Source organism: Aotus nancymaae, unplaced genomic scaffold, assembly GCF_030222135.1.
Source record: "Aotus nancymaae isolate 86718 unplaced genomic scaffold, 86718_ANA_hifiasm-v0.15.2.pri h1tg000089l, whole genome shotgun sequence".
Lineage (NCBI taxonomy): Eukaryota > Metazoa > Chordata > Mammalia > Primates > Aotidae > Aotus > Aotus nancymaae.
The window spans coordinates 18,695,571-18,722,707 of NW_026988504.1; the positions used below are offsets into that span (position 1 = coordinate 18,695,571).

The 27,137-nt window shown below is 53.3% G+C and overlaps 3 protein-coding genes across 22 annotated transcripts in view; 2 read left to right on the forward strand and 1 right to left on the reverse strand.

The window, feature by feature from the left end:
* The window catches only part of STRADA (STE20 related adaptor alpha), a 36,671-nt gene extending 23,422 nt beyond the window's left edge, over nt 1-13,249 (forward strand). For 12 of the 13 annotated variants that reach the window (XM_012443831.3, XM_012443842.3, XM_012443840.2 and 9 more), the window contains 9 exons: nt 1,896-1,998; nt 2,461-2,582; nt 5,154-5,262; nt 5,375-5,498; nt 8,666-8,837; nt 9,349-9,453; nt 11,502-11,743; nt 12,046-12,088; nt 12,359-13,249. In XM_012443831.3, coding sequence (XP_012299254.1) covers nt 1,896-1,998; nt 2,461-2,582; nt 5,154-5,262; nt 5,375-5,498; nt 8,666-8,837; nt 9,349-9,453; nt 11,502-11,743; nt 12,046-12,088; nt 12,359-12,511 — 1,173 coding nt within the window. In that variant the 3' untranslated portion in view covers nt 12,512-13,249. The remainder of the gene's footprint in view (nt 1-1,895; nt 1,999-2,460; nt 2,583-5,153; nt 5,263-5,374; nt 5,499-8,665; nt 8,838-9,348; nt 9,454-11,501; nt 11,744-12,045; nt 12,089-12,358) is intronic. The other variant, XR_010339818.1, reaches the window with a different exon arrangement.
* A 3,102-nt stretch (nt 13,250-16,351) lies between these two features.
* Nucleotides 16,352-18,557, forward strand: LIMD2 (LIM domain containing 2). 2 transcript variants are annotated; one of them, XM_021673757.2, is made up of 5 exons: nt 16,352-16,426; nt 17,057-17,148; nt 17,336-17,377; nt 17,466-17,605; nt 17,690-18,557. In XM_021673757.2, exons 2-5 carry the CDS (start codon nt 17,107-17,109, stop codon nt 17,847-17,849), a joined length of 384 nt encoding a protein of 127 aa, XP_021529432.1. In that variant the 5' UTR covers nt 16,352-16,426; nt 17,057-17,106; the 3' UTR covers nt 17,850-18,557. The 2 variants fall into 2 exon arrangements, with proteins under 2 accessions (XP_021529432.1, XP_064225344.1); XM_064369274.1 differs by having other exon boundaries at nt 16,361-16,426; nt 17,024-17,148.
* Nucleotides 18,558-19,956: 1,399 nt separating this feature from the next.
* Nucleotides 19,957-27,137, reverse strand: part of MAP3K3 (mitogen-activated protein kinase kinase kinase 3) — a 75,799-nt gene continuing 68,618 nt past the window's right edge. For all 7 annotated transcript variants that reach the window (XM_021673752.2, XM_012443828.3, XM_012443827.2 and 4 more), the window contains 6 exons: nt 26,938-27,129; nt 26,161-26,309; nt 25,336-25,467; nt 24,706-24,835; nt 24,147-24,324; nt 19,957-22,995 (listed from right to left, as the gene is read on the reverse strand). In XM_021673752.2, coding sequence (XP_021529427.1) covers nt 22,767-22,995; nt 24,147-24,324; nt 24,706-24,835; nt 25,336-25,467; nt 26,161-26,309; nt 26,938-27,129 — 1,010 coding nt within the window. In that variant the 3' untranslated portion in view covers nt 19,957-22,766. The remainder of the gene's footprint in view (nt 22,996-24,146; nt 24,325-24,705; nt 24,836-25,335; nt 25,468-26,160; nt 26,310-26,937; nt 27,130-27,137) is intronic.

A 27,137-nucleotide genomic window follows, 5' to 3' on the forward strand; every position in this document is an offset into this window, starting at 1 on the left:
CTCTGTCACCTAGCAATTCCATCCACTCCTAAGTACAAGCTTCATTCGGGAGACATATTCAAACATGTTTATAGTAGCACAGTCCATAACAGCAGAACAGAAAAGCAACCCAAATGACCCATCAATGTTGGAATGGGTAAACTGAGATATATTCATGAGATAAATATTGTACAGCAGTGGAAATGGGTGAACTACAGTGAAATACGACAATATGGCCAAATCTTAGAAATATAAAAATTGATTGAATTAGAAATCGAATTTGGTGAAGGGCTTAATTTTGCTAGACTAGGTTCCTCTTATTTTCAGGGTAAGTGATGAGGGAGACAGAGCCCACTTGGGGATTTCTTTCCCCATCAGCAGCATCAAGTGTTTTGAAACCAGATATAGCCAAGTACAGTGGCTCCTGCCAATAATCTCAGCTACTTGGGAGGCTGAGGCAGGAGGATCACTTGAGCCCAAGAGTTCAAGGCCGCAGTGAGCTAGGATCTTGGCACTGCACTTTAGCCTCAGCCACAGAGAGACCCCATCTCTTAAAAACAATAGCAACAAAACAACAAACAAACCACATGAAATATCAGCCAGCAGGGTGGTAGATTAATTTCACTGGCTTGGGCCTGGGTCCTGTGCCATGTACCCACGTTTTGATTTGTGGCAAGTCACTTAATCTCCTTTGCCCTCATTTTTGTTAGTGAAAAGTGTAGATAAGATATGTCCCAGCTACTTCACTGAGCTATGGAGGAGATCACATGCAATGTAGAAGTGCTCTGGAAAGTACACTGTGGTCAGCTAACAGGTACAGAGCACTGTCATCTTTATGGTTTCCTCTGCAGAGCTGCTTCCCAAAGAGTTGTTCAGGCACCGCCTTGTCAGAACACTCTCAGCTCATGCTTTTCTGGGTAGTACTGGGCCAGGGGCCTCTCCTACTTTCACAAAGGACCTTTTCTGCCTGGAGGTCAGGCTTAGGAGTGCAGCACATGAAACATGAGCGGGCCTAGGTTTCTCCATTTCAGTTAGATGTGCATCTGAAGAAAGAATCTAAAGAAAAGCAGTCACAATCCCCAAATCATACATATAAATTTAGGTCTAGAAGAAGGAAACAGTTCATTAAGCTGAAGGAAGAGCTGTTGGTCTGGTATGCCATGTGTTTTGCATAAACTCAGACATTGCTGGATACCTTCCTTTAGGACCTCAGAAGCCAGAGTTGTGACACCCACATCCTAAAGCGTTGGACTCCAGCTTCACTCACAGCACACATGGGCAGGAAAGAGGGAGCAGGCCACGTCGGCTGCCTAGATAATGCTGCCTGAGACCTGACAGCTGTGTCCCTTGCCTCAACTCAGGACATCAGTGGTTCTCACTTCACTTGGAAATGTTAGGCAATAACTGGCCTGGGCTCTTGGTTTGCTAAAGAGGAGGCTGCTCCTGGCCACATTCTCCCTAGAGCAAGATTCAGCGTTTGACCTTTTGGGATCTTGTGGTCAGGACCTTAAAAATAGGACCCTAATGCATCAGGAAATTCAAGAGAACCCCTACGTTCCCACCTGCTTCTCTTTTCTAAACATGCTTTAATTCTCCAGACATCCCTTCTCCAAGTGAGAATTTCATAGCCTTTAGCAAATGCATTGATTGTTGGAAAGGACAAGCAGATTAACGGTTGACAGGAACAGGTCCTTGTCTCCCCATTTGTAGACAGCCTAACACTTGCTCTTATGTTAGTGCTGATTACTACATTGAATGTGATGTTTTGTTTCTCTTCAAATAGTGCTGGCACCAAGTCTGGATCTGTGGGTGTGTTTGGATGCCAGTCTCCTCGTGGGTCTGAATTAGCACCTTCACCCCACTTCCATCCCACCCCCAGTTTTCTCTATTAACCTATTTTTCTTTTTGTTTCATAGACCAATGAGGCGAGCTCAGAGTCGATAGCATCCTTCTCTAAACAGGAGATCATGAGTAGCTTTCTGCCAGAGGGAGGGTGCTATGAGCTGCTCACTGTGATAGGTATGTGCAGGGCTGTCCTTACTCTCCTCTCCTGCTCCAAGGCTGCTGCAGCTGGCTTTCTCAGCAGCCCCAGATGTGTGTACAGCAGAGGCCATCTACTAGTTAGGGGGCTTCGTGGGGACAGAGCTGCTTCTGTGGATCTTTTTTTTTTCTGCCAAGTATGGAAAGAGATCAATCTTCCAAGCCATTTCTCCTTTGTGGCTGCATGTTTCTGGTGTCCTGGCCATAGTGAGTCAGAATGATTGGCTGAGAAGGAACTGATGGGAGTAAAATCAAGAAATGTGAGCCATGAACAGAACAGTAAAATTCTGCTGGGAAAAGGGGGGGAAAAAAACCAGAAAAAGTAACAGTAGTGGAAATTTTAACATTGTTTCTTTTGAAATCAACTCCCTTTTTTAAAAGGAATTTTTAAAACCCCTTGTTGCTCTTGTCCTTGTGTATGGCATTCTTCTTTTCTTTTAGGCAAAGGATTTGAGGACCTGCTGACTGTGAATCTAGCAAGGTACAAACCCACGGGAGAGTATGTGACTGTACGGAGGATTAACCTAGAAGCTTGTTCCAATGAGATGGTAACATTCTTGCAGGTAATAAACCATGAGTGTGTCACGTGGAGGGAGGGTGGGCTCTTGGCTCTGATAGTAGTTACAAGGAATTACAAAGAAATGAAGGGAGATTAAACGTTCAGAAGTTATGGAAACTTTCAGGAGAAAATCCTGGCCATTTGGCAGTAAGGATTGAGCTGAAATGCGACTCAGCCCAATTTATCATTCCCTTTTCTTCTTCAAACACTCCCTTCTGGCTTTTTTATTCATTTGTTTATTATTTATTATAATCCAGCAGAGGCTGGATTCAAACCTAGGCCGTCTTGTTCCAGACCCAAGGCGCCTGCCCTGCCATCAGTGGCCATCTTCTGGCTCTCAGCATCCTGTTTGCCTGATGTTCCTTTCTTTCTTTTTCTTCTTTATTATTATTATTATTATTATTATTTTTTGAGATGGATTCTCCCTCTGTCACCCAGGCTGTAGTACAATGGCGAGATCTCAGCTCACTGCAACCCCTGCCTCCTGGGTTCAAGCGATTCTCCTGCCTCAGCCTCCTGAGTAGCTGGGACTATAGGTGCCCACCACCACGCCTGGCTAAATTCTGTATTTTTAGTAGAAACAGGGTTTCACCATGTTGACCAGGCTGGTATCAAACTCCTGATTTCAGGTGATCAGCCTGCCTCAGCCTCCCAAAGTGCTGTGATTATAAACGTGAGCCACCACATCTGGCCTCTTTGGTTTTTTTTTGTTTGTTTGTTTGTTTTGAGAGTGTCTTATTGACCCAGCTGGAGTACAGTGGCATGAACCCAGCTTACTGTAGCCTTAACCTCCTGGACTCAAGTGGCTCTCCTGCCTCAGCCCCCCATTTAGCTGGGACTATAGGCACACCACACCTGGCTAATTTTTGTATTTTTTGTAGAGACAGGGTTTCACCATCTTGCCCAGGCTGGTCTTGAACTCCTGAGATCAAGCAATCAGCTCACCTCAGCCCCCCAAAATGGTGGGATTACAGGTGTGAGCCACTATGCAGGCCCTGACATTCCTTTCTATTCAAGAAGCAAGTAGCCACTCTCTTGTTAAACTGAGAGGGGCCAGGGCATGGTGGCTCATGCCTGTAATCCCAACACTTTGGAAGGGCAAGGCAGGCAGATTGCTTGAGCCCAGGAGTTTGAGATTGCACCACCGAACTCCAGCGTGGGTGACAGACTGAATCCCTGTCTCAAAATACAAAACAAAAACAAAACTGAGAGAGGCTGTGAGTCTTAGTAACTGCCTGGGAATTAGACCCCTTTCCAGATGCCTGCTTAGATTCAGGGCCTGGGTCAGTTTTCCTTCAGGATAGTTAGCTGCAGCCCCTCCCCTTCTTCATTTACAACTTTTTCTGAATTGGTGTTACCTGATGGTGCTCTAGGACCCGTTCATAGTAGTTTGGTGGGTCTGAGGTCAGTGTCAGCAGAAGCCAGTCTTAGCTGGCCTTCTGCTCCATCAACTATGGTTTTTTTCTTTCTTTTTTTTTTTTTTTATAATTTGAGACAAGGTCTGGCTCTATCACCCAGTCTACAGTGCGGCAGTGCAATCACAGCTCACCACAGCCTCTACTTCTCAGGCACAGGTGATTCTACCACTTAAGCTTCCTGAGTAGCTGGGACTAAAAGCATGCACCACCACACTCAACTAATTTTTTTGTATGTTTAGTATAGATGGGGTTTTGCCATGTCGTCCAGGCTATCAACTCCTGGGCTCAAGTGTTCTGCCCACCTCACCTCCCAAAGTGCTGCTATTACAGGCACGAGCCACCGTGCCCGGCCATGTTTTCTTTTATAATAGAAATATCGTTTTGGGCTGGGCACAGTGGATTATGCATGTAATCCCAGCACTTTGGGAGGCCAAAGCAGGCCTAGGCAACATGGCGAAACCCTGTCTCTACAAAAATTCCAAAAAATTAGTTAGGTATTGTGGCATCCAGCTGTGGTCACAGATACCAGCAAGGCTGAGGTGGGAGGATGACTCGAGCCTGGGAAGTTGAGGCTGCAGTGAGACAAGATCACACCACTACACTCCAGCCTGAGTGACAAAGCAAGACCCTGTCTCAAAAAAATAAAAAACATTTTTGGCCAGGTACAGTGGCTCAGTGGCTCACACCTGTAATCCTAGCACTTTGGGAGCAGGAGGCAGAAGGATCGCTTGAGCTCAGGAGTTTGAGACCAGCCTGGCCAACACAGTGAAACCTTGTCTCTACAAACAACAACAACAACAAAATATTTTTTGTTTTCTTATCTTAAAGAGGATTTCTGTACCTTGGCCCTTGAAATTGAGATAAGCTTTTGACTTCAGAAGTCTTAAGTCAACAGTTTGCCGTCATCATCTCCGAGTTGGTGCCCTGACACCATCTATTGTTGGTGGTTTCCCTGCTTGGCAGAGGCAAAGCAGTGCTAGGTCCCTGCAGAGGCAGCAGGGCCTTGTTTTTTCTATGTTGACTGGCACCTGCTTAGGCTGCTCTGGGAATACCCAAAAAGTGCCAGGTCCCCCCTGTTGTCCATGCTGCCACCTTCATGTTGAGCGACATCTTTCGGTGCCGTTTGGTTCTGACTTCAGCTTCACCATTCCTTCCAGGGCGAGCTGCATGTCTCTAAACTCTTCAACCATTCCAATATCGTGCCATATCGAGCCACCTTTATTGCAGACAATGAGCTGTGGGTTGTGACATCATTCATGGCATATGGTGAGTGGAAAGGGTTCCTGGTAGAAAGGGGTTCTTGGGACTCTGTTGTCAGATTGCCTGTGTTTTCTTTCTTCATTACCTTTTGCTGCCTTCATGCAGTCCTTTTCTCCAGGTTCTGCAAAGGATCTCATCTGTACACACTTCATGGATGGCATGAATGAGCTGGCAATTGCTTATATCCTGCAGGGGGTGCTGAAGGCCCTCGACTACATCCACCACATGGGATACGTACACAGGTCAGTTCTTAGGCGGCCTCTCCCATGATTAGAGTGGGTAGCTGTGCCCCTGAGCCTTCAGGTAAACAGGTGAAGTTTGACTGAAGTTAATGAAGCCAGAGTTTAAAATCAAGGATCTGGATTCTTGCTGAGGATCTCTTTGCTATGAAAAGAAAAAGGGCAGGCACGGTGGCTCATGCCAGTAATCCCAGCACTTTGGGAGGCCGAGGTGGGCAGATCACAAGGTCCAGAGTTCGAGACCAGCTTGACCAACATAGTGAAACCCCATCTCCACTAAAAATACAAAAATTAGCTAGTTGTGGTGGCACATGCTTGTAGTTCCAGCTACTCGGGAGGCTGAGGTGGGAGAATTGCTTGAACCCAGGAGGCGGAGGTTGCAGTGAGCTGAAACTACACCATTGCATTCCAGCCTGGGTGACAGAATGAATCTCTGTTGTTTTTTTTTTTTTGGGATGGAGTCTTGCTCTGTCGCCAGGCTGGAATGTAGTGGTGCAATTGCAGCTCACTACAACCTCCGCCACCTGGGTTCTTGCAATTCTCCTGCCTCAGCCTCCTGAGTAGCTGGGACTACAGGCGTATGCCTCCATGCTTGGCTAATTTTTTGTATTTTAGTAGAGACGGGGTTTCACTGTGTTGCCCAGGCTGGTCTCAAACTCCCGAGCTCAGGCAATCTGCCCGCCTCAGCCTCCAAGTGCTGGGATTACAGATGTGAGCTACCGCGCCTGGCCTAATTTTTGTATTTTTAGTAGTGATGGGGTTTCACCATGTTGGCCAGGATGGTCTCAATCTCTTGACCTTGTGATCCACCCATGTTGGCCTCCCAAAGTGTTGGGATTACAGGCGTGAGCCACGGTGCCCAGCCTGAGACTGTTAAAAAAAAAGAAAGAAAAGAAAAAAAAGGAGCATCTGGATTCTGACCTTGCCAGTGACTTGGAGGATGGTCACTTAGCCTGTTAATGCTGAATCCACTGACTTTCTCTTTGCCGCGCAGCTTGGTCCTGAGTGTTGTGTGAGAGGACCGTCTGACATGGACCTTTGTACTCTACCCTCTGCCTCCTCCTTTCTGTGCCCCCGAGTCAGTCTTATGGTGAGAGACCAGGACAAAGACAGATGTTAGTAGATGGTGTCAGGAAATCAGCTCGTATTAGGGAAGATGGTAAAACTGGACCCCTACCTAACTCCTCATACAGAGGAGGACTCCAGCTGGATAAAGGCTTATGTGTAAAACTTAAAACTACAGACTTAAATAGAAGGAAATGTGAGAAAATGCTTTTGTGACCTGAGGCATAGAATAACTGCTCAATATTTTAGAAGCACAAAACATAAGACAAAAGATTGATGAATTTTATTAGATCAAGAAGATTTCTATTCAATAAAAAATACTGTGAAAACAATTAAGAAGTGACACACAGTGAATGATATTAGCTTTGTCAACACAGGAGATTAGTTACAGGGAAATCTTGCAAATCAACAAGAAATGGACAGCAAAGCAAGAAAAATGGGCCAAAGATATGAAGTTTTCAAAAGAGGAAACCCCAAGACAAGCCATCATAGGAACAGCCACTCAAATCTCACAATCAGATAAAAGCAAATGAAAACAAGATGTCACCTTATATACATGAGACTGCCAGTGGTTAGGAGGCCGAGCGAGTCCCAGTGTGGTAAGGATGGCGGAGCCTCCTGTGCAGGTAGTGGAAGATGGCCAGGTGCTGCCAGTCAGGGTCACAGAACCAGAACCATCAAGGCTGATTCTCAATGTATACCCTAAAGAAACCTTCGTGCAGACCAATCACGGGACATGTTTGGATGTCACCATTCACACGTGTGTTGGTTGGGGGTAATGTGAGTGTCTGTCCCCAGAAGGATGGATGAGTAAAAGTGTTACATCTCTTCCCAGAGCAAAGGTGACAATTAAAAGCAAAGATGAAAGCTACACAGCTAGCAACACAGATGTGTCTGGAAACCACACCCCTGAGTGAAAAAGGAAGAACGGGATATGGAACACAGTACCCCTAGGTACACTTTTACAAGAGTCCTACAAATAAAAAGTACAGATTAAAAGCATTCATAGGAGGTAGAGCAAGAGGTGGTCTAGAGCATACAAGAGCACTCAGCAGTCCCAGCACTCTGGGAGGCCAAGGTGGGTGGATCACTTGAGATCAGGAGTTTGAGACCAGCTTGGCCAACATGGCAAAACCCCATCTCTACTAAAAATACAAAAATTAGCCAGGCATGATAGTGGGTGCCCATAATCCCAGCTACTTGGGAGGCTGAGGTAGGAGAATCACTTGAACCTGGGAGGTGGAGGTTGCAATGAGCCACGATCATGCCATTGCACTCCAGCTTGGATGACAGAGCTAAATAAACTTTTAATCTGGTGATATGTAAATGGAGTCATGCTATTTTATGTAGGTTTGGAGTTTTTCATCAAAACATGGTTTTAGCTAGGTGGGGTGGCAGCACTTTGGGAAGCTAAGGGGTGGATCTCTTGAGGTCAGGAGTTTGGGATCAGGCTGACATAGTGAAACCCTGTCTCCACTAAAAATACAAAAACTAGCTGGAGGTGGTCACATGTGCCTGTAGTCCCAGCTACTCAGGAGGCTGAGGCAGGAGAATCACTTGAACCCAGGAGACAGAGGTTGCGCTGAGACAAGATTGCACCATTGCATTCCAGCCTGGGCAACGAGAGCGAAACTCTGTCTCAAAAAAAAAAACAAAAAACAAAACCTGATTATAGTCTGGGCACAGGGGCTCACACCTGTAATCCAGCACTTTGGGAGGCCAAAGCAGGCAGATCACTTAAGGACAAGAGTCCAAGACCAGCATGGCAACATGGCGAAACTCCATCTAAGATACGACCTGGCTAATGTTTATACTAAAAATGTAAACATAAGCCACGTGTGGTGGTGCACACCTATAATCCCAGCTGTTTGGATGGCTGAGGCACAGGAATTGCTTGAACCCAGGAGACAGAGATGGCAGTGAGCCTAGATTGCACCACTGCACTCCAGCCTGGTGACAGAGTGAGACTCTGTCTCAATAAAAACAAAAACATGGTTATGTATATGTAAAATACACATATACATGTATAACCCATGCACATGGGGGAGAGCTGGCCGTGTCTAGAAGGGCTCTTGCTCTCCATGACACCCTCCCCACCTCCCCAGGAGTGTCAAAGCCAGCCACATCCTGATCTCTGTGGATGGGAAGGTCTACCTGTCTGGTTTGCGCAGCAACCTCAGCATGATAAGCCACGGGCAGCGGCAGCGAGTGGTCCACGATTTTCCCAAGTACAGTGTCAAGGTTCTGCCGTGGCTCAGCCCCGAGGTCCTCCAGCAGGTCTGTGCATGGGCCCCAAGGAGGCCCCTTACCCAACTCATGATTCTCAAGGGAGCCTTCAGGCATTGCCTGGGGTTAGGTGCTCTTAGTCTCCCAGTGGGGTAAAGGGGTTCCTGGAGGGAGGGAGCCCTCAGCGTGGTCAGTGCCTGTTCACTGCAGATGGATGTGGTTCCCCCTGGGGAGTCCTAATCTCTACCAGATGCTATTTCAGCTCCGTTCAAGGACTCCTGCCACCCTATGAGAAGAGTGAGCATTCTGGAAATGTTTGGTGCTCTCTGGATCCCTGTGCTAAGCAGGGGCATGGGGCTGGCACCTCCTGCTCCTTACAAAGCATCACCAAACAGTTGCCGGTGGTGAAATAGCAGTTAGTCTTCAGTAGCACAGGCAAGGAGAGCCATTAGCAGCAGGTCCTGATTTGGGGATCGCCATCCTTTTCTTCTCCTTAGTTCTACCCTTTTTCTAAGAACAAAGACCAAATGGAGTCATCTGTGGCCTTTTTTTCCTGGCTTAGAATCTCCAGGGTTATGATGCCAAGTCTGACATCTACAGTGTGGGAATCACAGCCTGTGAACTGGCCAATGGCCATGTCCCCTTTAAGGATATGCCTGCCACCCAGGTAAGCCTGCCCACCTGTCGGGTTCCTTCTTGCCTGCCTGCCTTCCACAAATGTTCATTGAGCATCTGCCACACCCAGGACACAGAGCAGGAATACTAAGATGAAAGACCCTGTCTTTTCCATCAAGCAGTCCCAACTTGTGGGGGATGGTGGCCTCAATCTTTGTTTACTTCCTGTGGCAAATTTGGTGGTTAGGGAGCCCAGCTTGGGGAGGGGAGCTTGGGAGCAGGGGTGCAAATCAAGGCCCACATGCCACATGTCTATTTAAAACATATAAATCAAGCTAACCAGTCTTTATAAATTTATAAAATATGTTCTGTCTTCCTACTTGGATGACTATATCTGGAAGGTCAGTTTCTAGTTTAGAATTCCCACAGTTCTCAGAGTTCTATGCCACCGAATTCTAGCCAACACCTTTGGAACCTGCATTCTGCAAGTTCAGCTTCTGTTCATGCCCCTCCAGATGCCTGTCCTCTGGCCACCCCTAGGATCAAAGGGTGCACAGTCAGTGGCACAGTCTACTCTTTGGAAGACAGACCCAGGGAAGAGGCTTATCCAGGCCTCATTAAATCCAGAAAGTGGATTTGCGGTCATTTGAGCAAGGATTACCTGGGTCCCAGGTACTTGGAGTATAGTCTAGAACTGGGAGGGGTAGGATGCAGGCTCTGAGCGAGCCACTCCTGGAACCCACAGGCTGCTTGCCCTGTGGTAGGGGCAGCTAGCTGGAGGGTGGCCAGAGTACAGCCCCCCAGAGCAGGGGCCAAGGGAGATCCTGGGAGGAGTCAGCCTTGAGTTGGAAGACAGACAGCTGTCACCTGTGTGGAGGAAGAACTAGGACACTCTTGGCAGAGAAAGCGGCATGTGCAGAGACCCAGAGTCGAGAAAAAACAGGATCTGGAGAACAGCAAAGAGGTATAAATGGCCAAGGTGCAGTGCTTCTTGGGGGCTGCTGGGTGGCAGGCTGCAGAAGGAAACAAGGGTACATTGTGAAGGGCTTGGATGCCACTTTAGAGCACTGGTTCCTGTCACAAAGCCTGTGGAGCAGTGATGAAGGATTGTAAGCACAGGAGTGATAGCATAAGATAGTTCGTTTAGAAAGATCACTGTCAGATGGATTAGATCCGGTAGACCAGTTAGGATGGTGTGGAAATCTAGGTGAGGAATCTAGGAGATCTCAGTAAAATAATTTAGTGACAGAGGATGCTCAGGAAGGAATTAAAAGGCAATTGAAGGTGAACAAGAGGTCCAGGCCTAGAAGCAGCATCATCCACTAGAATTTGCTGCAGGGAAAGTAGGGTCCTGTGGCTGCACTGCCCAGTGAGGGAGCCATGAGACTGTGTGGCTGTTGAGCATTTAGAATGTGACCATCGAGATTGAGGGACTGAATTTGAAACCAATTTACATAGAAATAGCTACAAGTGGCTAGTGGCTATCACATTAGTGCAGCTCTAGAGCGATTTCCAGCTTTCTGGCTCAGACAGCTTATGGGGTTATGAGGACTTCACGAGGACAGCAGTCCCCAGGTGGGGCTGGATTTATGTGTGTTGAGTTGGGGCGCTTTGGAACAGCCATCCAGCCTGGACTTCCCTTGGGCACCTTGCTCCCATGTGGCCTGCTACAGTGACAGCCCAAGCTGTGGCACTGCCGGTGCTGCCTTGCAGACCTCATTGGATTCATCCGGGCATGGCAGACAGCTGTGCTTCAAAGCAGGTGACCTGGCTGCTCCTTCCTGCTAGGGTGAGGACTCTACAGTAAAAGGAATTTGATGCCTTGTAAAGGGAGAGAGGCAACTATGAGCAGTGTTTTCCAGCCATGGCGAAAGGGGGTACTTTTGTGCAACCCCTCTCCTTTTCATGTTGGCCTAGCTAGGGTGTAGCTGCCACACCAGCGACCAGCATTTCTTTGGGAAAATTAGACTTACTCCACTTCCACCTTTTTCTGATCTCAAATGATCACATTTGCACATTTGGAAAAGTATATTTGTGAAGAGGCTCTCCGGGCCTTCCAGGGGCCCCCTCCAGCCCAGGCCCTGGTTCTTTCCTCCCCAGATGCTGCTTGAGAAACTGAACGGCACCGTGCCCTGCCTGCTGGATACCAGCACCATCCCTGCCGAGGAGCTGACCATGAGCCCTTCGCGTTCAGTGGCCAACTCTGGCCTGAGTGACAGCCTGACCACCAGCACCCCCCGGCCCTCCAACGGTGACTCGCCTTCCCACCCCTACCACCGAACCTTCTCCCCCCACTTCCACCACTTTGTGGAGCAGTGCCTTCAGCGCAACCCGGACTCCAGGTATTCCTGTTGGCCTGGGCCTGGGCTTCGGGAAAGCAGAGGGTGCTCAGGAGGTGAGGCCAGGTTGTGAAGGGACGGACGAACCTCTCAAAGGTTCTGCAGGGGTCAGAGCTCCCAGGAGTAATGTGAAGCTACACACAGGACGGATGACCTCCTGGGTGTGTAAGAGGCCAGCCTGGGGAGCTCTGGCCACTGCTTCTCAGTCAGCTCAGGGAGAGGTAGAGGCTGAGGCATAAGCAGCAGGATTTTGGGAAGCTGGGGCACAGCAGTGACCTGTGATCTCTCCACCCCTTTCCCTCCAGGCCGAGCGCCAGCACCCTCCTGAACCACTCTTTCTTCAAGCAGGTACCGTAGCCCCTTCCCAAGGCTCCCTGTTTTTTTCTTGCCTCTGTTTCTAAGGACTCACAATCCCTTTAGCTTTGGGCTCTTCAGGTATTCTCTCCCATCCCTTTGAATGAGATAATTTATCCCACTTCCAAAGCCCCTGAAAGGCACTGCTCCTTCCTCTTGTAGAATTGGTTCCGACAGCCCGTCTGCCGCTGGGCTTCCTTGCCCCATGGTGTCCTGGGACCCAGAGCAACAGGATACATCACCCACCTCTCTCTTCTCCCCCAGATCAAGCGACGTGCCTCAGAGGCTTTGCCCGAATTGCTTCGTCCCGTCACCCCCATCACAAATTTTGAGGGCAGCCAGTCTCAGGACCACAGTGGAATCTTTGGCCTCGTAACAAACCTGGAAGAGCTGGAGGTAGACGATTGGGAGTTCTGAGCCTCTGCAAACTGTGCATTCTCCAGCCAGGGAGGCAGAGGCCCTTCCTGAGGGCTGGCCACATTCCCACCGTCCCGGGCAGATTGGGTAGAAAGGACATTCTTCCCGGAAAGATGGCTGCTGACTGATTGGGAAAGAAAATCCTGGAGAGATGTTTCTTCACTGCTCCAAGGCTTTTGAGAAACAAGAGAATCTCAACAACTAGGGATTGGGAGGGTACAAAGCCAACATTCCCAGTCCTGTGAGCTCAGGTGACCCCGCGGAAGGAAAAGATGCTGTTCTGGCCCTGGGAGCTGAATTCGGAGCCTAGGGTTTGACCCATTAACCCCGAGGACTGCCACCTCTTCCCAGTGCTTGCGACCAGCCTCGTTCTATTTAACTTTGCTCTCAGATCTTATAGGTCAGTGAAAGGGCAAGTAGTAAGCTGCCTGCCTCCCTTCCCCCAGACCTCACCCTTATAATTGCAGAGAAGGGTATTTCTGTCTTTTTAAGCACAGACTAAGGCCGGGACAGTCCATCCTTATCCCTCTTCTAGCTTGGGCCCTGACACTTAAATCTCTCCCAGGGTTTATGTGTGTGCCTCATTCCTTTCCCACCAAGAACCCATCTTAGCGCCTTCTGCCAGCTGCCCTGGTGCTTTCTCCAAGGGCCATCAGTATCTTGTTTAGCTTGAGGGCTTAAGTCCTTATGCTGTGTTAGTTTTGTTGTCAAAACAAATTAAAATTTCCAGAGACCCTGCTGGAGAATGGCATTGTGTCTACATCAGCTCAGGGGATACAGGCTGCTTCCTGGTGCTTGTGCTTGCAGGGATGGCCGTGCTACCCCAGATGAGAACCGTCCCGCCATCAAAGAGCAGGCCCAGGGTGCTGTCAGAGCTCAGTAGTGGCCTCTTTCACTAGATAGACCAGTTTCTCTTAAAACCCATAACCCATAATCTGTCTCTTAACTATCTAAAATTTTAAGACTGTGAATGTTAGCCTGTGGCCGTCAAACCACTTTGGAACTAAAAAGGTCCAAAGATTGAAACTGAGGCAGAGGATGTTGACAGCCTTTGGCAGGAAAAGAGGTAGAAAGGTTTGTCTTGCAACCTGACCTGGATGTCTCCTTTCCCTGGGTGCTAGCACCCAAAGAGCAGGAAAGCTAAGACCAAGCCCCGCTCATCCCTGCCATGCTGGCTGGCACCGAGTGTGAGCAAGGGAGTGGTGCAATATGGGTCTCCCACAGTGCTTCCAAGGCACATGGCTTACCCCTCTCCCAGTCCCTCAGGGGGAAGCCCCCCTCACCAGCTCAGGCACCTCAAACGCCCCTCTACCCTGAAGCTGCACTGAACCATCGGGTGCCCTCACTTTCCATTTCCTCCCAAATTTTAACAGCAGTTTAAAGAGAAGTAAACCTCTTCCTTTGGGCAATGAGAGGCTAAGATGACGGGAATGACACTGACCCTGGGCTAGGATGGGGACCTGGGGCGAGTGAGTGAGGAGCTGGGGAGCTCATTTCCAGCCCTCCCCTGCTTTAAACCTCAAGTCTTCCCCCGCTCCCCAATGGAGTCACTCTGACACCAGGGTGGAGTACACTGGCATCATCTGGGCTCACTGCAATTTCCACCTCCCAGGTTCAAGCAATTCTCCTGCCTCAGCCTCCCGAGTAGCTGGTATTACAGGCACATGCCACCACACACGGATGATTTTTGTATTTTTAGTTAAATGGGGTTTCACCATGTTGGCCAGGCTGGTCTCAAACTTCTGACCTCGTGATCGGCCTCCCAACATTTTGGGATTACAGGTGTGAGTCACCGCCCAGCCAAGTTACTTTTTTTTTTTTTTTTTTTTTTTTTGAGGCAGAGTCTCACTCCGTCACCAGACGCCAGGCTGGAGTGCAGTGGCGAGACCTTGGCTCACTGCAACCTCCGCCTCCCGGGTTCAAGCAATTCTCCTGCCTCAGCCTCCCGAGTAGCTGGGACTACAGGTGCGCGCCACCACGCCGAGCTAATTTTTTTATTATTATTATTTTTAGTAGAGACGGGGTTTCACCGTGTTGGCCAGGATGGTCTCGATCTCTTGACCTCGTGATCCGCCCGCCTCGGCCTCCCAAAGTGCTGGGATTACAGGCGTGAGCCACTGCGCCCGGCTACATTTTTTTTTTTTTAACACTGATCATCATATCAGTTTACTTTGCTTCCAGATGCCTTCTGCACCTTGCCTGTTGGTGCATCCTCAGTGCCCACCTGCAGCTCAGCCCACAGGCCCGTCCTAGGCAGGGTGCCAGGGCCTCACTATACCCAGTGGCAACGAGCCCTGCTCCTGGTGCCCCGGGGCTTCCCGTTTCTTGCATTGAACAGCCCCTTTGGAGAATCTGATGACAGGTTTGAAAGCTTTCCTGAGAGGCAGCCAGTTTGAGAGTCTGACACTCCCCACTCCCACTGTGGGAGTCGGCCCACAGTACAGGCAAAACGCAGATCTTCCTCTAGAGAGAATAGAAGGCTGGAGGAGAGACGCGGAGCCGTTGCATGGAGCCCGCCAGCCTGGGAAACAGCTGGGCGCTGGGGAAGCTGCAGCCTCCCCAGCTTCTCTGCCAGGCGTCGGGCGGGAGCTGTTCGCTCGCTGACAAACGCGTGGGCGGCGCTCTGGAGCCGCCAGTACTATTCCTGCCACAGTGTGGGAAGGCGCTGTGCTTCCAGGAGCAGCTTCCAGCCTGATTTCAGGCAAAGCCACGCGGTCCCTGGTGCCCAAGGTGCCGGCCTCGCCGCAGCTCCAGAACGAGTGGCGGTCGCCCGCCTGCAATGCCTCTGGCCTACTGTGCGGCTGCAGGGCGGGAGCAGCTTTGCGGCCCAAGCTCTGTCACCTCAGCTCTCCGGGCCGCGGCTCCCCCGTGAGAAATGAGGTGCGCTTGTTGGAGGGGCGCCCCGCAGGGGTCGGGGTTGCTGCCCACAGAATCCCGCCCCAGAAAGGCATGAGGACGTCGAGCCTCGCGGGGCGGGTGCTCCAGGAACCACGCGCAGCGGCCTCCGCGGCCAGTCGCAGGGTTGCAGAGGCGTGAAGGGCTGGTGGGGCCGCCAGGCCCTTGTACAGGCTCAACGGCGCTCTGGCGCCCCGGGCTCCTCCCTGCAGCCTCGCGGCGGGGCCTGGGGACCGCGTGCCCGGACGCCGCCGCCAGCCTCGTGGGCCACAAGGGCGCGGGGGCGGCCCCTGGCGGCCGGAGGACTCGGCGGCCCGAGGGACCCCGGGCCGGGCCCCGGGGTCACCCCGGCGGGGTGTTTGAGACTCCACAGCTCCGGGCGGGGATAGGGTAGCCGGCGCCTGCCCTCGAGGCCACCCGGGGAAAATCGAGGCAGTGAACGGCCCAAGCCCAGCCTGGTTATCCCGGAGCCACGCCGGGAGCGCCCGGTGTCCTGCGACCGCAGCCGCCGCAGCCTGAACTCGTCTCCTCCCCGAGGGATGCGGAGCGCGGCCCTTCCATCCTGTCCCCGCCACCGTGGTTTCCCCACGCCAGGCCGCCCGGGGCCCCGGCGCTGTTGGGATGAGCAGACGGTGCGGCCAGTGCCCGAGGCCTGCGAGCGCGGGGCTCGCGGGGCGCTGTGGGGCCGGGAGCGCTGGGGTCGGGGCGGGGGACAGACAAAGGCAGGGAGGGCGGCGAGGGGAAGACAAAGCGCGGAGGGGGGTCGGCGGCGCCGGGGCCCCGGAGGCGGCTCTGGGCGCGGCAGAGCCAATGGGCGGGCGAGGGGCGGGGGCCGGCGGGGGCGGTGCCGCGATAAGGCGGTGGCGGCGGCGGCCGCTCGGGGACTACTGGCAGCGGCGGCAGCTCGCGCCCGCGTCCTCCTCGCACCCGTGCGCCCCCGGAGACCGATCCCGCCCCGTGGCCCAGGCCGGGTCGGGTGAGAGCCGCGGTGGGAGGGGCCACGTCCAGCTCCGGAACCGGGTAGGAAATGCCGAGGGGTGGAGCGAGGGCCGCCAGCGGGGTCCTGGCGAGTCCGCGCGCCGCTCTAGTCCGGGGTGCCCAGGCTCGAGTCCCCGCTTCAGGGCCGGCCCCTGGCGGGGCGGAACCGAGTCCCGCTGGCGGGGCTCGCGGCGCCGGGGTCTGGGGTCCAGTCCTCGCCGGGCTGGGCCGGGGGCGGAGGGGCGGGGCGGGCGGGGACCTCGGGCGCTGTCCAGGGGCTGCGCAGCCGAGGCCTGGGTGCGCGGGCGCGGCGCGGGGCAGCGAGGGCCGGGGTCAGGTTGGGGCAGCGGCTTCTCGTCGCGGCCCCGCCCGCCCCGACGCTCCCTCACCCCAGGCGGGGTCCTGGCCTGCGGGGCGCAGAGGGCGGCTGCGCGGGAGCCCCCCGGCTCGCTCCGCTCCCGCTAACTTTGTTCTTCCGAAGGCACGGTGCCACTCTGGACCCCGGACCCCGCGGAGCAGGGGTGGGGGAGGTGGGTGAGGGGCGGAAGTGGCAAGACCAAGAGCAACAGGAAATGACTTAGGGAAAGTCCCAACCGCAATCCCCCCAGCCTCTGCCTGTCAACACCTCCCACCCTGCAGGCTGGGGCCCTCCCGACTGACTTCCCCTTGCAGAACCCATCGGGTGTCGCGTCTCCACCCGGGGCTTCTACCTCCAACGAGCCATGTTCCAGGCTGCAGGAGGCGCCCAGGCCACCCCCTCTCATGTAAGTACCCGGACAGATGGGAGGGCCCCCCCGGGCAGAAGCCTGGCCTGGGGGTGAAGGGGAGAAGTGCGGGGGTTTGCCAGCCTCCTTTGCCTCCTGCGGCGAGCCTCTGGTCCTGGGCTGATGGCTGCAGCCGTGGTCCAGGGCCTTCCGGAGCTGCCCTGCCTTGACCGCCCCTCTCCCTCAGGAAGCCAAAAGTGGCGGCAGCAGCACGGTGCAGCGCTCCAAGGTAGGGGCCTGGGGCCGGGTGTGCGGGAGGAGGGGCGTGGGGGAGCACGGTGGGCTCAGGGCATCCCCTGGCTGAGCCTCCCGCACAGTCCTTCAGCCTGCGGGCCCAAGTGAAGGAGACATGCGCCGCCTGTCAGAAGACAGTGTACCCGATGGAGCGGCTGGTGGCCGACAAGCTCATTTTCCACAACTCTTGCTTCTGCTGCAAGCACTGTCACACCAAGCTCAGGTGCGCCCCTGCCCTGCCCTCCCCCTCGCCTGCCAGCCCAGCCCCGACCTGGCTTGACCTGAGGCCGTTGTTTGGCTCCCGCAGCCTGGGCAGCTACGCCGCGTTGCACGGGGAGTTCTACTGCAAACCCCACTTCCAGCAGCTGTTTAAGAGCAAAGGCAATTACGACGAGGGGTTTGGCCGCAAGCAGCACAAGGAGCTCTGGGCCCACAAGGAGGTGGACCCTGGCACCAAGACGTCCTGAGGCCCCTGCAACCTTCCATCCCCTCCGCCGGCAGGGGGAAGGTTGGGAAGGTGGTCGAGCTGGGCTTGTGTGGGGCCCAGGTGGGAAGGGGATAAGGCTTGCTCAGGCGGAGGGGCCCAGGGGCAGGGCTCTGCTCCATGACTCCTTCCTTCCTTGTCCCGCAGCGGGTGAGGGTTTGGGAACCAGGATTGGGGTCTGCCCACCACCCTGCTTCCTGCTTCTTTCAGCCGTCCTCCCCACCTCACCCCAGGATCTCCTAGGAGGCCCCCATGCCCAGCTTCCCTATCTAGGTGCCTTTTCTCCAGCAAGGAGTCAGCATGCCCCGCTCAGGGTCTCAAGCTCCCTCACTGCCACCGGAGGCTGTGTGGCCCCCGCATCTCCCCATCTACCTCTACCCTTAACCTGGTTCTGAGCCACGGAGGAGACAGTGAGGAAGGAGCACAACAGTGCCACCTGTTGGGCCTCATAAATGCCCCTGCAGCCCACAGGAGAGGGGATGAGGAAGTGGAGCCACCCTCCCTCGTCAGGGCAAGTGGGACTTTTGGGACCATCTCGCACCACCAGCGTGAAGCGGACGCTAAAGCATTCGCCAGGCTGCAGCCTCAGACGCTGGCAGGGGGCTGACGCGGCCCCGCTCCCCTCCCACTCCCGTTTCTGCCTATTCTGTTTTGACCAACCCCGTTTTAAACACGTTTCAACAGATCCGGATTCTCTATTGTGTGGCCTGCTGGGGTATTTGTCGCAGGAAGGGTGCAGACTCACCATAGGGAGGGCATGGGGGCTAGAAGTGGGTGTCAGACACACCATTGAGAAATGGGACGGCTCCTTTTCCCAGCAAGGGCTTCATGCTGTCACACCCACAGCAGTTTTGGAACTGAAACTCCACCTCACCCCTCAGCTTTGGGGTGGTTCAGACCCACTGACTACCACATGCACCCCATTGTGAAGAGGCCTGAAAGAGGGAGGGCCGGGCGACCATGGGTGATGGCGCCTGTCCTCAATGCACTTCAGTGTTGAGGGTGCAAGCTGCCATGCTCCCTGGCTGGTTCCAGCTGTCTAGCTCCCTTCTTCCCAGCCCTTTGACCTGGAAGTTAGTGACAAACAGCGGGAACCAGCAAGTGCTGCCCAAGGTTTTAGTGACCCCTGCACTGTCCCTCCTTATCATTCCCCCTCATTGCTGTCATCATCCCCTTACCTTTTCAAGCTCTGGGGTGAGGCAGTCACAGCTACTGTCCTAGGAAGTCCAAGGAGAAACTGTCTGCTCCTCTGAAAACCCAGGGATAATGAGGGATGAGTTTACAGCAGACCAAACCAGGCAAGCTGGGAGGACCTGAGGGCTCCCTGGTGGGACACAGGCAGGAAGTCTGGGTTGTCCTGCTCCAGATCCAGCTTCCTGATGTTTCCAGACATGGGGTAGATGAGAACAGTCCTGAAGGGTTTGCTGCCACCACACTATACAACTGCCCAAGTTCCTAAGTGGCCTTCTCCTCATGGAACAGGGCAGCGAGCTGGGCCACAGGCTCCAGTGTCACATGAGCCACTGTGTTGAGGCACACACTGCTCCTTGAAGAGCAAATGCTCAGTAAAGATAGTCCCTCAGGCCTGGTCCCTCCAAGTATGAAGCAAGCAACTCAATCTCTCAGGGCAGGCCAACTTCCTGCACCAGAGGTCTCAGATGGCGACAAGGTCGGTCTTTCTTCGGTTAAGCAAAAGCAGATGGGCCACAAGCGGATACTGCAGAGGTGGCTCCTGGAGGCATCTGACCCCTGCCCTGCAAAGATGGGACTCAAGAAGTCCTGTGCCAGGAAGACCCTACAAGATGCCATGAAGGCTCTGGGAACCCAGCCACTGGTGACATTCTGGTTGTGAGGGCCAGCAATGCCACCTTGGTAAATCAGCCGAGGGGACCACCCCAGTGGAGCTCGTGGAGGAAAGGGGCAGACACCTCTGAGTACCAGCCAGGTTATCCCAGGACCCCTCTTCTTGGAGTCAAGTTCTCTTCTGCTTGAGAGGCCCAAACTTGCTGCCAGGTACCATACCCAGCCCGTCAGGCAAAAACCTACCTCCATCGCCTGCAACTGAAAGCACTGCCACAGGACCCCTCTGATATAAATGATCCCTTTTATTGTAAATAATGCACAACACTGGCCTGGCTTTGCACTGCAAGCCCTCAGTCAAGATATAGTCAAATAACTATAGCTGCAGGTTCTTCTGCATGATCCACAATTCAGACACAGACGCAGAGCTGGGGTGGACGGGGCGGGGCGGGCAGGAGGGCGGCAGAGTGCGGACTGTCCCCAGCCCTGGCCTCTGCATGCGAAGTTGGCCCAGGTAGACACACCCCATGGAATGATGAGAAAGTGACACAGCCCCTTCTCACAGCAAGCCCGGGGCTGCCAGGAAATTGCCCTTCAGAACCTTCGGGCCCAGGTCATCCTGAAGCCCCACAACTTTTTATCTGGATTAATTATTAAAAAACAATAAATTAAAATTAAGCAACAACTTGGTCCTGAGGATGCTGAGCCAGCATGTCCACAGTTTTTGGCACAAAAAATTAGGGTCTGTTTTGCTTTTCTGGAGTGTATGATTTGTTGGCTTGTCTTGAAATTCATTTTTAAGACACATTCCCAGCCGGGTGCAGTGACTCACGCCTGTAATCCCAGCAGTTTGGGAGGCTGAGGCAGGCGGATCATGAGGTCAGGAGTTCGAGACCAGCCTGGCCAATTTGGTGAAACCCTGCCTCTATTAAAAATACAAAAATTAGCTGGGTGTGGTAGCACGCACCTGTAGTCCCAGGTTCTCAGGAGGCAGAGGCAGGGGAATTGCCTGAACCTGGGAGGCGAGGGTTGCAGTGAGCCGAGATCATGCCACTGCACTCTAGCCGGCAACAGAGTGAGACTCTGTTTCAAAAAAAAAAAACACATACCCAGTGAGGTAAGACCCCAGGGGATGGGGCTCTGTGAGCCTGAACCTGGGACGCACAGTAGAGTCAGCCAGCACTGTGCTCTGTATCCTCTTAGGGAATAGGGACTGGGGATGGGGGCGCAGACCAGGAAGAGTATGCAGCCAGCAGGATGGGGTCGTGGAGAGGCCGAGCTGCCACACAGCAGCTTTGGTCGAGATGAGGGCCAGGCCCCACCCTGGGCAAGGGCCAAGGTGGTAGCAGGAGCCTATGCTGTCTTCAGAGGACAGTGTGGGGTGCAGGGGCACCCCATGGGGACAGAGCCCCATGGGGAAAAGGGATGGAAACAGAGGGGTCTAGGCCCAACTGGCACCATGTGACACACACTTCTGCAAAACCAGCTGCTTTCATTTTCTCTTCTCTCTCGCGAGGCGTCCATCACCTGTAACAGTCTAGAATTGATATATATAAAAACCATCAAATATGATCTGAGATATAAATTAACAAGTACAAGGCCTCACATTACATCATGTGAAAAGGCTAAAAACAGCGATAGAAACTACATTCATAAAAGTGCATCGTCAACATACAACGAAGGCTTTGGCTTGTTCTGTGCCTGTGGGGATGTAGGCATGGCTGGCAGGGCTGCCTGGCACTAATCCCCAGCTCCCTGGAGACGCCCATCCCTGGGCACTGGCTTTTTTTTTTTTCTTTAATGACAACTCCCAAGGAAACTGGGTGTTGAGAGGGAGGAGCTCTAGCAATAGGCACATTTTGGAGGGGAGGGGCCGGAATAAAGGACCAGCGCCCAGGCTGAGGTAAATATGGCCAACTCTAAGCTGCTTGGAGATACTGTTTCCCCAACCCCTGCTGTCATTCCTCCCCCAGGAGAGGAGCTAGAAGGGAAAAAGGCTGAGACCTCATGGGGATGGGCAAGGCTGGCTAAGGAAGAACAGAGCTGGCGGTTTTGGACACAGCTGGTGGCAGCACATGGGCTTTCCCTTCTACCAGACGGAGTGGGCTCTGGCCTAGCAGGTCACGACTCAAGACAGCCTGAGACACCTCCTCATGCTCTCTGGGACCAGGGCACTGGCCGGGCCAGATGCCCCCGCCATGTCATCCATCTCCCCTTCTGCTCCAGTGGGGAACAGATGCTAGGCCAGGAGCACAAAGGCCATGACCTTCAGCTCTTTCCAATGCAGCCTAGGCCCAAGCCCACAGCAGGTACTCAGAGCCCAGAGGGCACACACAGTCTCCAGTTTAGAAACTGGGTACAGCATAAGAGTGACTCCAACTTGTAAAACAGAGACAACTGCATTGACAAAACTGGATCCCCCTCAGTGGCAGCAGTTCGACATCACAGGCCCCTGCCTGGGGAAGGCAGGGTCATGGGCACAGGCAGGACTGGCTCCTCCTTCCCTGAATAAGGCAGCATGACATTTGCTTCATTCATCTTTGGTAAAGGACAGGACTGGAAGAGCCAACCTGGGGCTCCAGGGGAGGGCAGCCTGGGCTTCTGCCTGCCACTGCTGTGGGGTGCTGGCCTTTCCCTCAGGCTTGTGGGAGCTCATCTAAACCGGAGATGCCCTGGTGGTCTCCAGACATTGGAAGGAAAAACAAAATAACACTCTGAATGAAAATAACACTCTTCATACCCTGGCGTCAGTCCCGTGCCCCCAGACCCTCTGGACTTCAGTGCCAATTGCAGTGTCAGGACACATCCCCGAGGGTGGGAACCATGGCTGCCTTGCACATTGTTCCCAGCCCCTACCCCTCCATGCTGAGCTCAAGGACACTGGAGCTCCTGGATATGACAGGCTGGGGTCTCCCAGTCCTGAGGCTACAGCCACCCCACCCCAGCTCTGAGCCCCAGTGGCAGAAGGGGCACAGACAGACACTGGCTGGGCTGCTGCTCCATGGTCCACAGCCTTGCCTGGGAGAAGCAGCAATTTCGCTGAGCCCTGCAGCAGCCCCCAGCAGCAAAGGGCGGCCGGCAGCTGCATGGCCATGAGAGCTTAGTACATGAGCTGTGCAAAGTGGTGTGTGAGCAGCTCCTCAGCTGAAGGTCTCTGGCGAGCCTCCACAAAAATGCGCCTCAGGAAGTCCCGGCCATGTTCAGAGATGTGGGAGGGCAGCTGAGGATTGGTGGGCTGGGTGGCAATCTTGAAGATGGCGGCCATAGCTTCAAACTCTGCCCACGGTGGTTTTTCTGTCAGCATCTCCACCACAGTGCAGCCCAGGCTCCTGGAAAGGAAGAACCCCATGTCACCTCTCAGCTGGCCTTGGACTCCCAGCTGTCCCCGCCCATCACTGCAAAAGGAGACGCCTTTCTCAGAGTATGCTGAAGTGCAGGACAGGCCAAGTTGAGGGCTGACAGCCCTTGGATCCCCATCCACATGGGCTTCATGGACCTGTAACTCACCACACACCTGGGCACATCTTGACACTGGGAAAAAGAGAATCACTTTGCCTTGACAGAAAGAGCTCTACAATAACTGTATTATCTCCCCATAGCTGCTCTAACTTTACCACAAACTTAGAGGTAGGAAAACAATACAAATATGTCATCTTACAGTTCTGAAGGTCAGAGGTCTAAAATCAGTCTCACAGGGCTAAAGTCAAGGTGGCAGCAGGGCTGATTCCTGTTGGAAGTTCTGAGGGGAGAAACTGTTATCTTGCTTTTTCCAGGTTCTAGAGGCCACTTGCATTTCGTGGCTCATGGTCACCTCCTTGTGTTACTCCAACCTCTTGCTTCCATAGTCTCACCTCCTACTAGCCACTCTGACCTCCTGAGTCCCTTCTTTAAGGACCCTTGTGATTATACCAGGCTACTTGGCTAATTCAGAATAATCCATCCATCTCAAAACCCTTAATTTAATCATCTCTGCAAAGGCCCTTTGCTATATACAATCACATTTACTGATCCTGGGATCAGGCAGTGGACATCTTTGGGGGACCATTATTCAGCCCACCACAATAGCTTTCCAAGGGGAGAAGCTCTCATGACTTAGGGGCCACTGCAGAGGATGGACACGAGGTTAGGTCAAGCAAGTGCAAGCCATCTGAGTGCTAGGAGAAGGGACAGAAGCCTGCTCCTGTTCAGAGACTGGTCCAGGCCTTCAGAGTGGATCCTGCTGCCTTAAGAGATTTAGAAAACATGAGGGATGTTTTCCATGGCCTAAGTCCCAGCTCTAACGGAGTGTGCTTTTATCTAGGGTAAAAACACAACCCATCTGGTGTATGTGCTACTGCACACACCAATACCCTTGCACATACTGCAGCCTGGGTCCTGGGTGCACTCCCTCCTGCCATACCAAAGTTCCCAGGGTATGTTTCTAATGGAGGGCCACTAGGGCCTGGGTGGGAGAAGGGGTTCTGCATGTCCCAGTGCTCACCACACGTCTGCTTTCCTTCCATAGCCCTCACCGCTGATCACCTCAGGACTCATCCAGTAAGGTGTGCCAGTGACGGAGCGCATGCCCGTCCCCGACATACAGATCGTCTGCAGGCGTTTGCTGGCCCCAAAGTCCCCCAGCTTCACATTCCCAGCAGAGTCTCGGAGGATGTTGGCTCCTGAGGCATGAAAAGGCAGAGGCTTCAACCCTGGACCCTTTTGCATTTTCTCCCATCCTCCCTACTCCCAGGTCACTGAGAGCTGCTGGAGAGGGCGGGGCTACCACTGAATTATACATGAACTACACACAGCAAAGGACCTAGTGAAGGGGAGCCTCAGATCTACCACACAAAATGACCATCTCCATGGCCAACATGTACAGGGAACTTGGCAATATTTTCCCAAATTGCTCAACCAGTCTTCTCACAGTCCCTCAAGGAAGCAATTGGGATCCCACTTTTCAGAAAGTTCAGAAAGGTTAAGTAACTGGCCCCTGCAGGCATTCAATGGTAGACTTGAACCCAGGTCCTGGGGACTCCATGCATCCTGGCCCTGCTTACCCTTAATGTCCCGGTGAACGATCATGTTGCTGTGCAGATAGGACATGCCCTCCAGGATCTGCCGCGTGTACTTTCGGGTCACGCTTTCTGTCAGAGCACCGTAGGCCTTCAACTGGTCTTTCACGGAGCCCTAGCAGCCACAAGAAGTCAGAGAAGTCCCCTCAGGGGAGGGCTGGTGGAGGGGCAAGCCCATTGCAGCCCCCAGCATGGCAGCAAAGGAATGATTGGCTCAATTCCTATTTGGCTGTGCAGGGCACTCTGCCAGGAGCTGTCAGGCAGTTTGGAGAAGAGAGTACCACATAGTCCTTCTCAAGCAGCACACCACCCAAATCCAGGAGCAGGGAGGCCTCTCTGCTCCAGATGAAGGCTACATTTACTGGACAGTGAGCCAGTCCTACATGCTTCAGAGGAGGGCTGGGCCTAGGGCAGTTGTCATCTCATACTCCCACTGCAGCCTGAGGCAGGGCCCTCCTGACTCCAAGACCCACCATCGCCTCGTTTTGCTGCTGTGGGCCTCTGGAGCCTCAGGTGATCAAACTCCTATCCAAGGTGACCCCTCTACTGCAGGCTCCGCCCCCCAGGTCAGGGCCTCTTCTGTGTGTGTCTCACATGCATTCAACGGGCACGTACCCCTGGCATGTACTCCATGAAGATGGTCAGCGTCTTCTCAGCACGGTCCCGCAGACAGCCATAGTACTGCACGATGCGCTCATGCTGCAAGTTCTTTAGCAACTGGATCTCGCACTCCAGAGCACTCACCTCCTAGGGAAGGGGTCAGTGGTTGCCTCAGCTCTCAGGGCCCCAGTTCTGCCTGCCTGGGTTCAGCCCAACTTGCCCTAGTTAGTGGCCTCACAAGGGTTTGCCTTGGGAACTGCAGATGGAGAAAAGGAGGACTCTTAACTGTCTAGCCCTCGGCCACAATGCTAGGAAGGCCTTGGGATGGTGGCACTCCCATGCGTGGAAGGAGGCAGGGAGCTGGGAGAAGGGGCTCTGGGTGCTTAGCTAAGGTAACTGCTGTTTGTCCACTCCAACTGAAGTGTAAGCCATGCTGAAAGCTGAACTGCAAAGTCAGGCCATATGATTTTTCCTTTAGAGCTGGACCAAGTGAAGGAATCCCACAGCTCCTTCCTGGGCTTAGGGCTAGGGAGAAAGATGTGTCTGATGGAGAGCAGGGAGTGCCCTTTGTGGCACAAGTCATCACCTCTCAGTTTGGGGTACTTGGTACTTTGGCATCAGCTTAGTTCCTTATACCTGACCCCTTCCCCAGGTGCTTGGTGTTCTTCAGACCACAGTCCTTTCACCCTGTGGCTAGGGCCAGGATGGAGAGAAAGGGAGCTTGGGAAGAATGATGGAGGAAGCAACCCACAGCATCTCAAGCAACTACTACTCTGTGTGGTAAGAGAGGCATTTTTGTTGAAAGGAGAGAACTGAAGTCAGACCACAGGGAAAGTGTACCTTGCTTGTCTCAGGACTGTCTGGGTCAAACTGGACCTGCTTGGAAGCAAGTTCACGTCCCGTGTCCACGTCATAGCACAAATAGACCCTGCCGAAGGCACCCTGGCCCAGGAGCTTTCCCCGGCGCCAATTGATGGGGGCACTGGGAGCTATAGAAGAACAGAAGGAAAGAGTGTTACTTTGTGTGCACTATTTATGGATATCCCATTCATTCTCCAGGCACTCTCTAATAGGGCGTCTGGCTCAGGCTCCCCTTCACCCAGCACCATCACATCATCTCTTAGTAGAACATCTCCACCGCAATCTGGAGCAAGCCCAGTGCTCTAGTCACTTGGACCTAAAGAAGCAGAGGATTGGCTACAGTCATGGTTAAATGACTTAGTAGAACATCTCCACCGCAATCTGGAGCAAGCCCAGTGCTCTAGTCACTTGGACCTAAAGAAGCAGAGAATTGGCTACAGTCATGGTTAAATGCTCTTGTGCATTGATCAAATACATTTGCTTCCAAAGCCCCTAAATATCTTACTATGGCAGGGATGAAGGGTGTGCTCTTCCCTCATTTAAACATGGAAAAACTAAAGATCAGGGAGGAGAAGAGGCTTGTCACACAATAGTGGAGTCAGGCTTCAGGCACTTCAAGGCTTATCCCATGTGGTACGTATGGGCCAAAGCCACCACCTGCTGAGCCTAAGGGTCCCAGGGGCCCAGCTGTTCTGCCCCTGTAGCTTGTCTGAGACAGCCTGGACAGTCTCCTCCTAGCCAGGGACAGCTTCTCACACTTGGTTGGCACATTCCTCTCCTGCACAGAGAGGGCATTCTCGCTGTCTGCACTCCGCAGGCGCCCACGGGGGTCCAGGTATTGCACAGCTAGACCCATGTTCTCGCCATTTGTGCTCAGGGAGCGGCTGGAGGGCACGAGGGTGAACAAGTTGCCTTGATGACGCCGTATTCGGGGAAATGTTCTTCTGCCTGAAAGG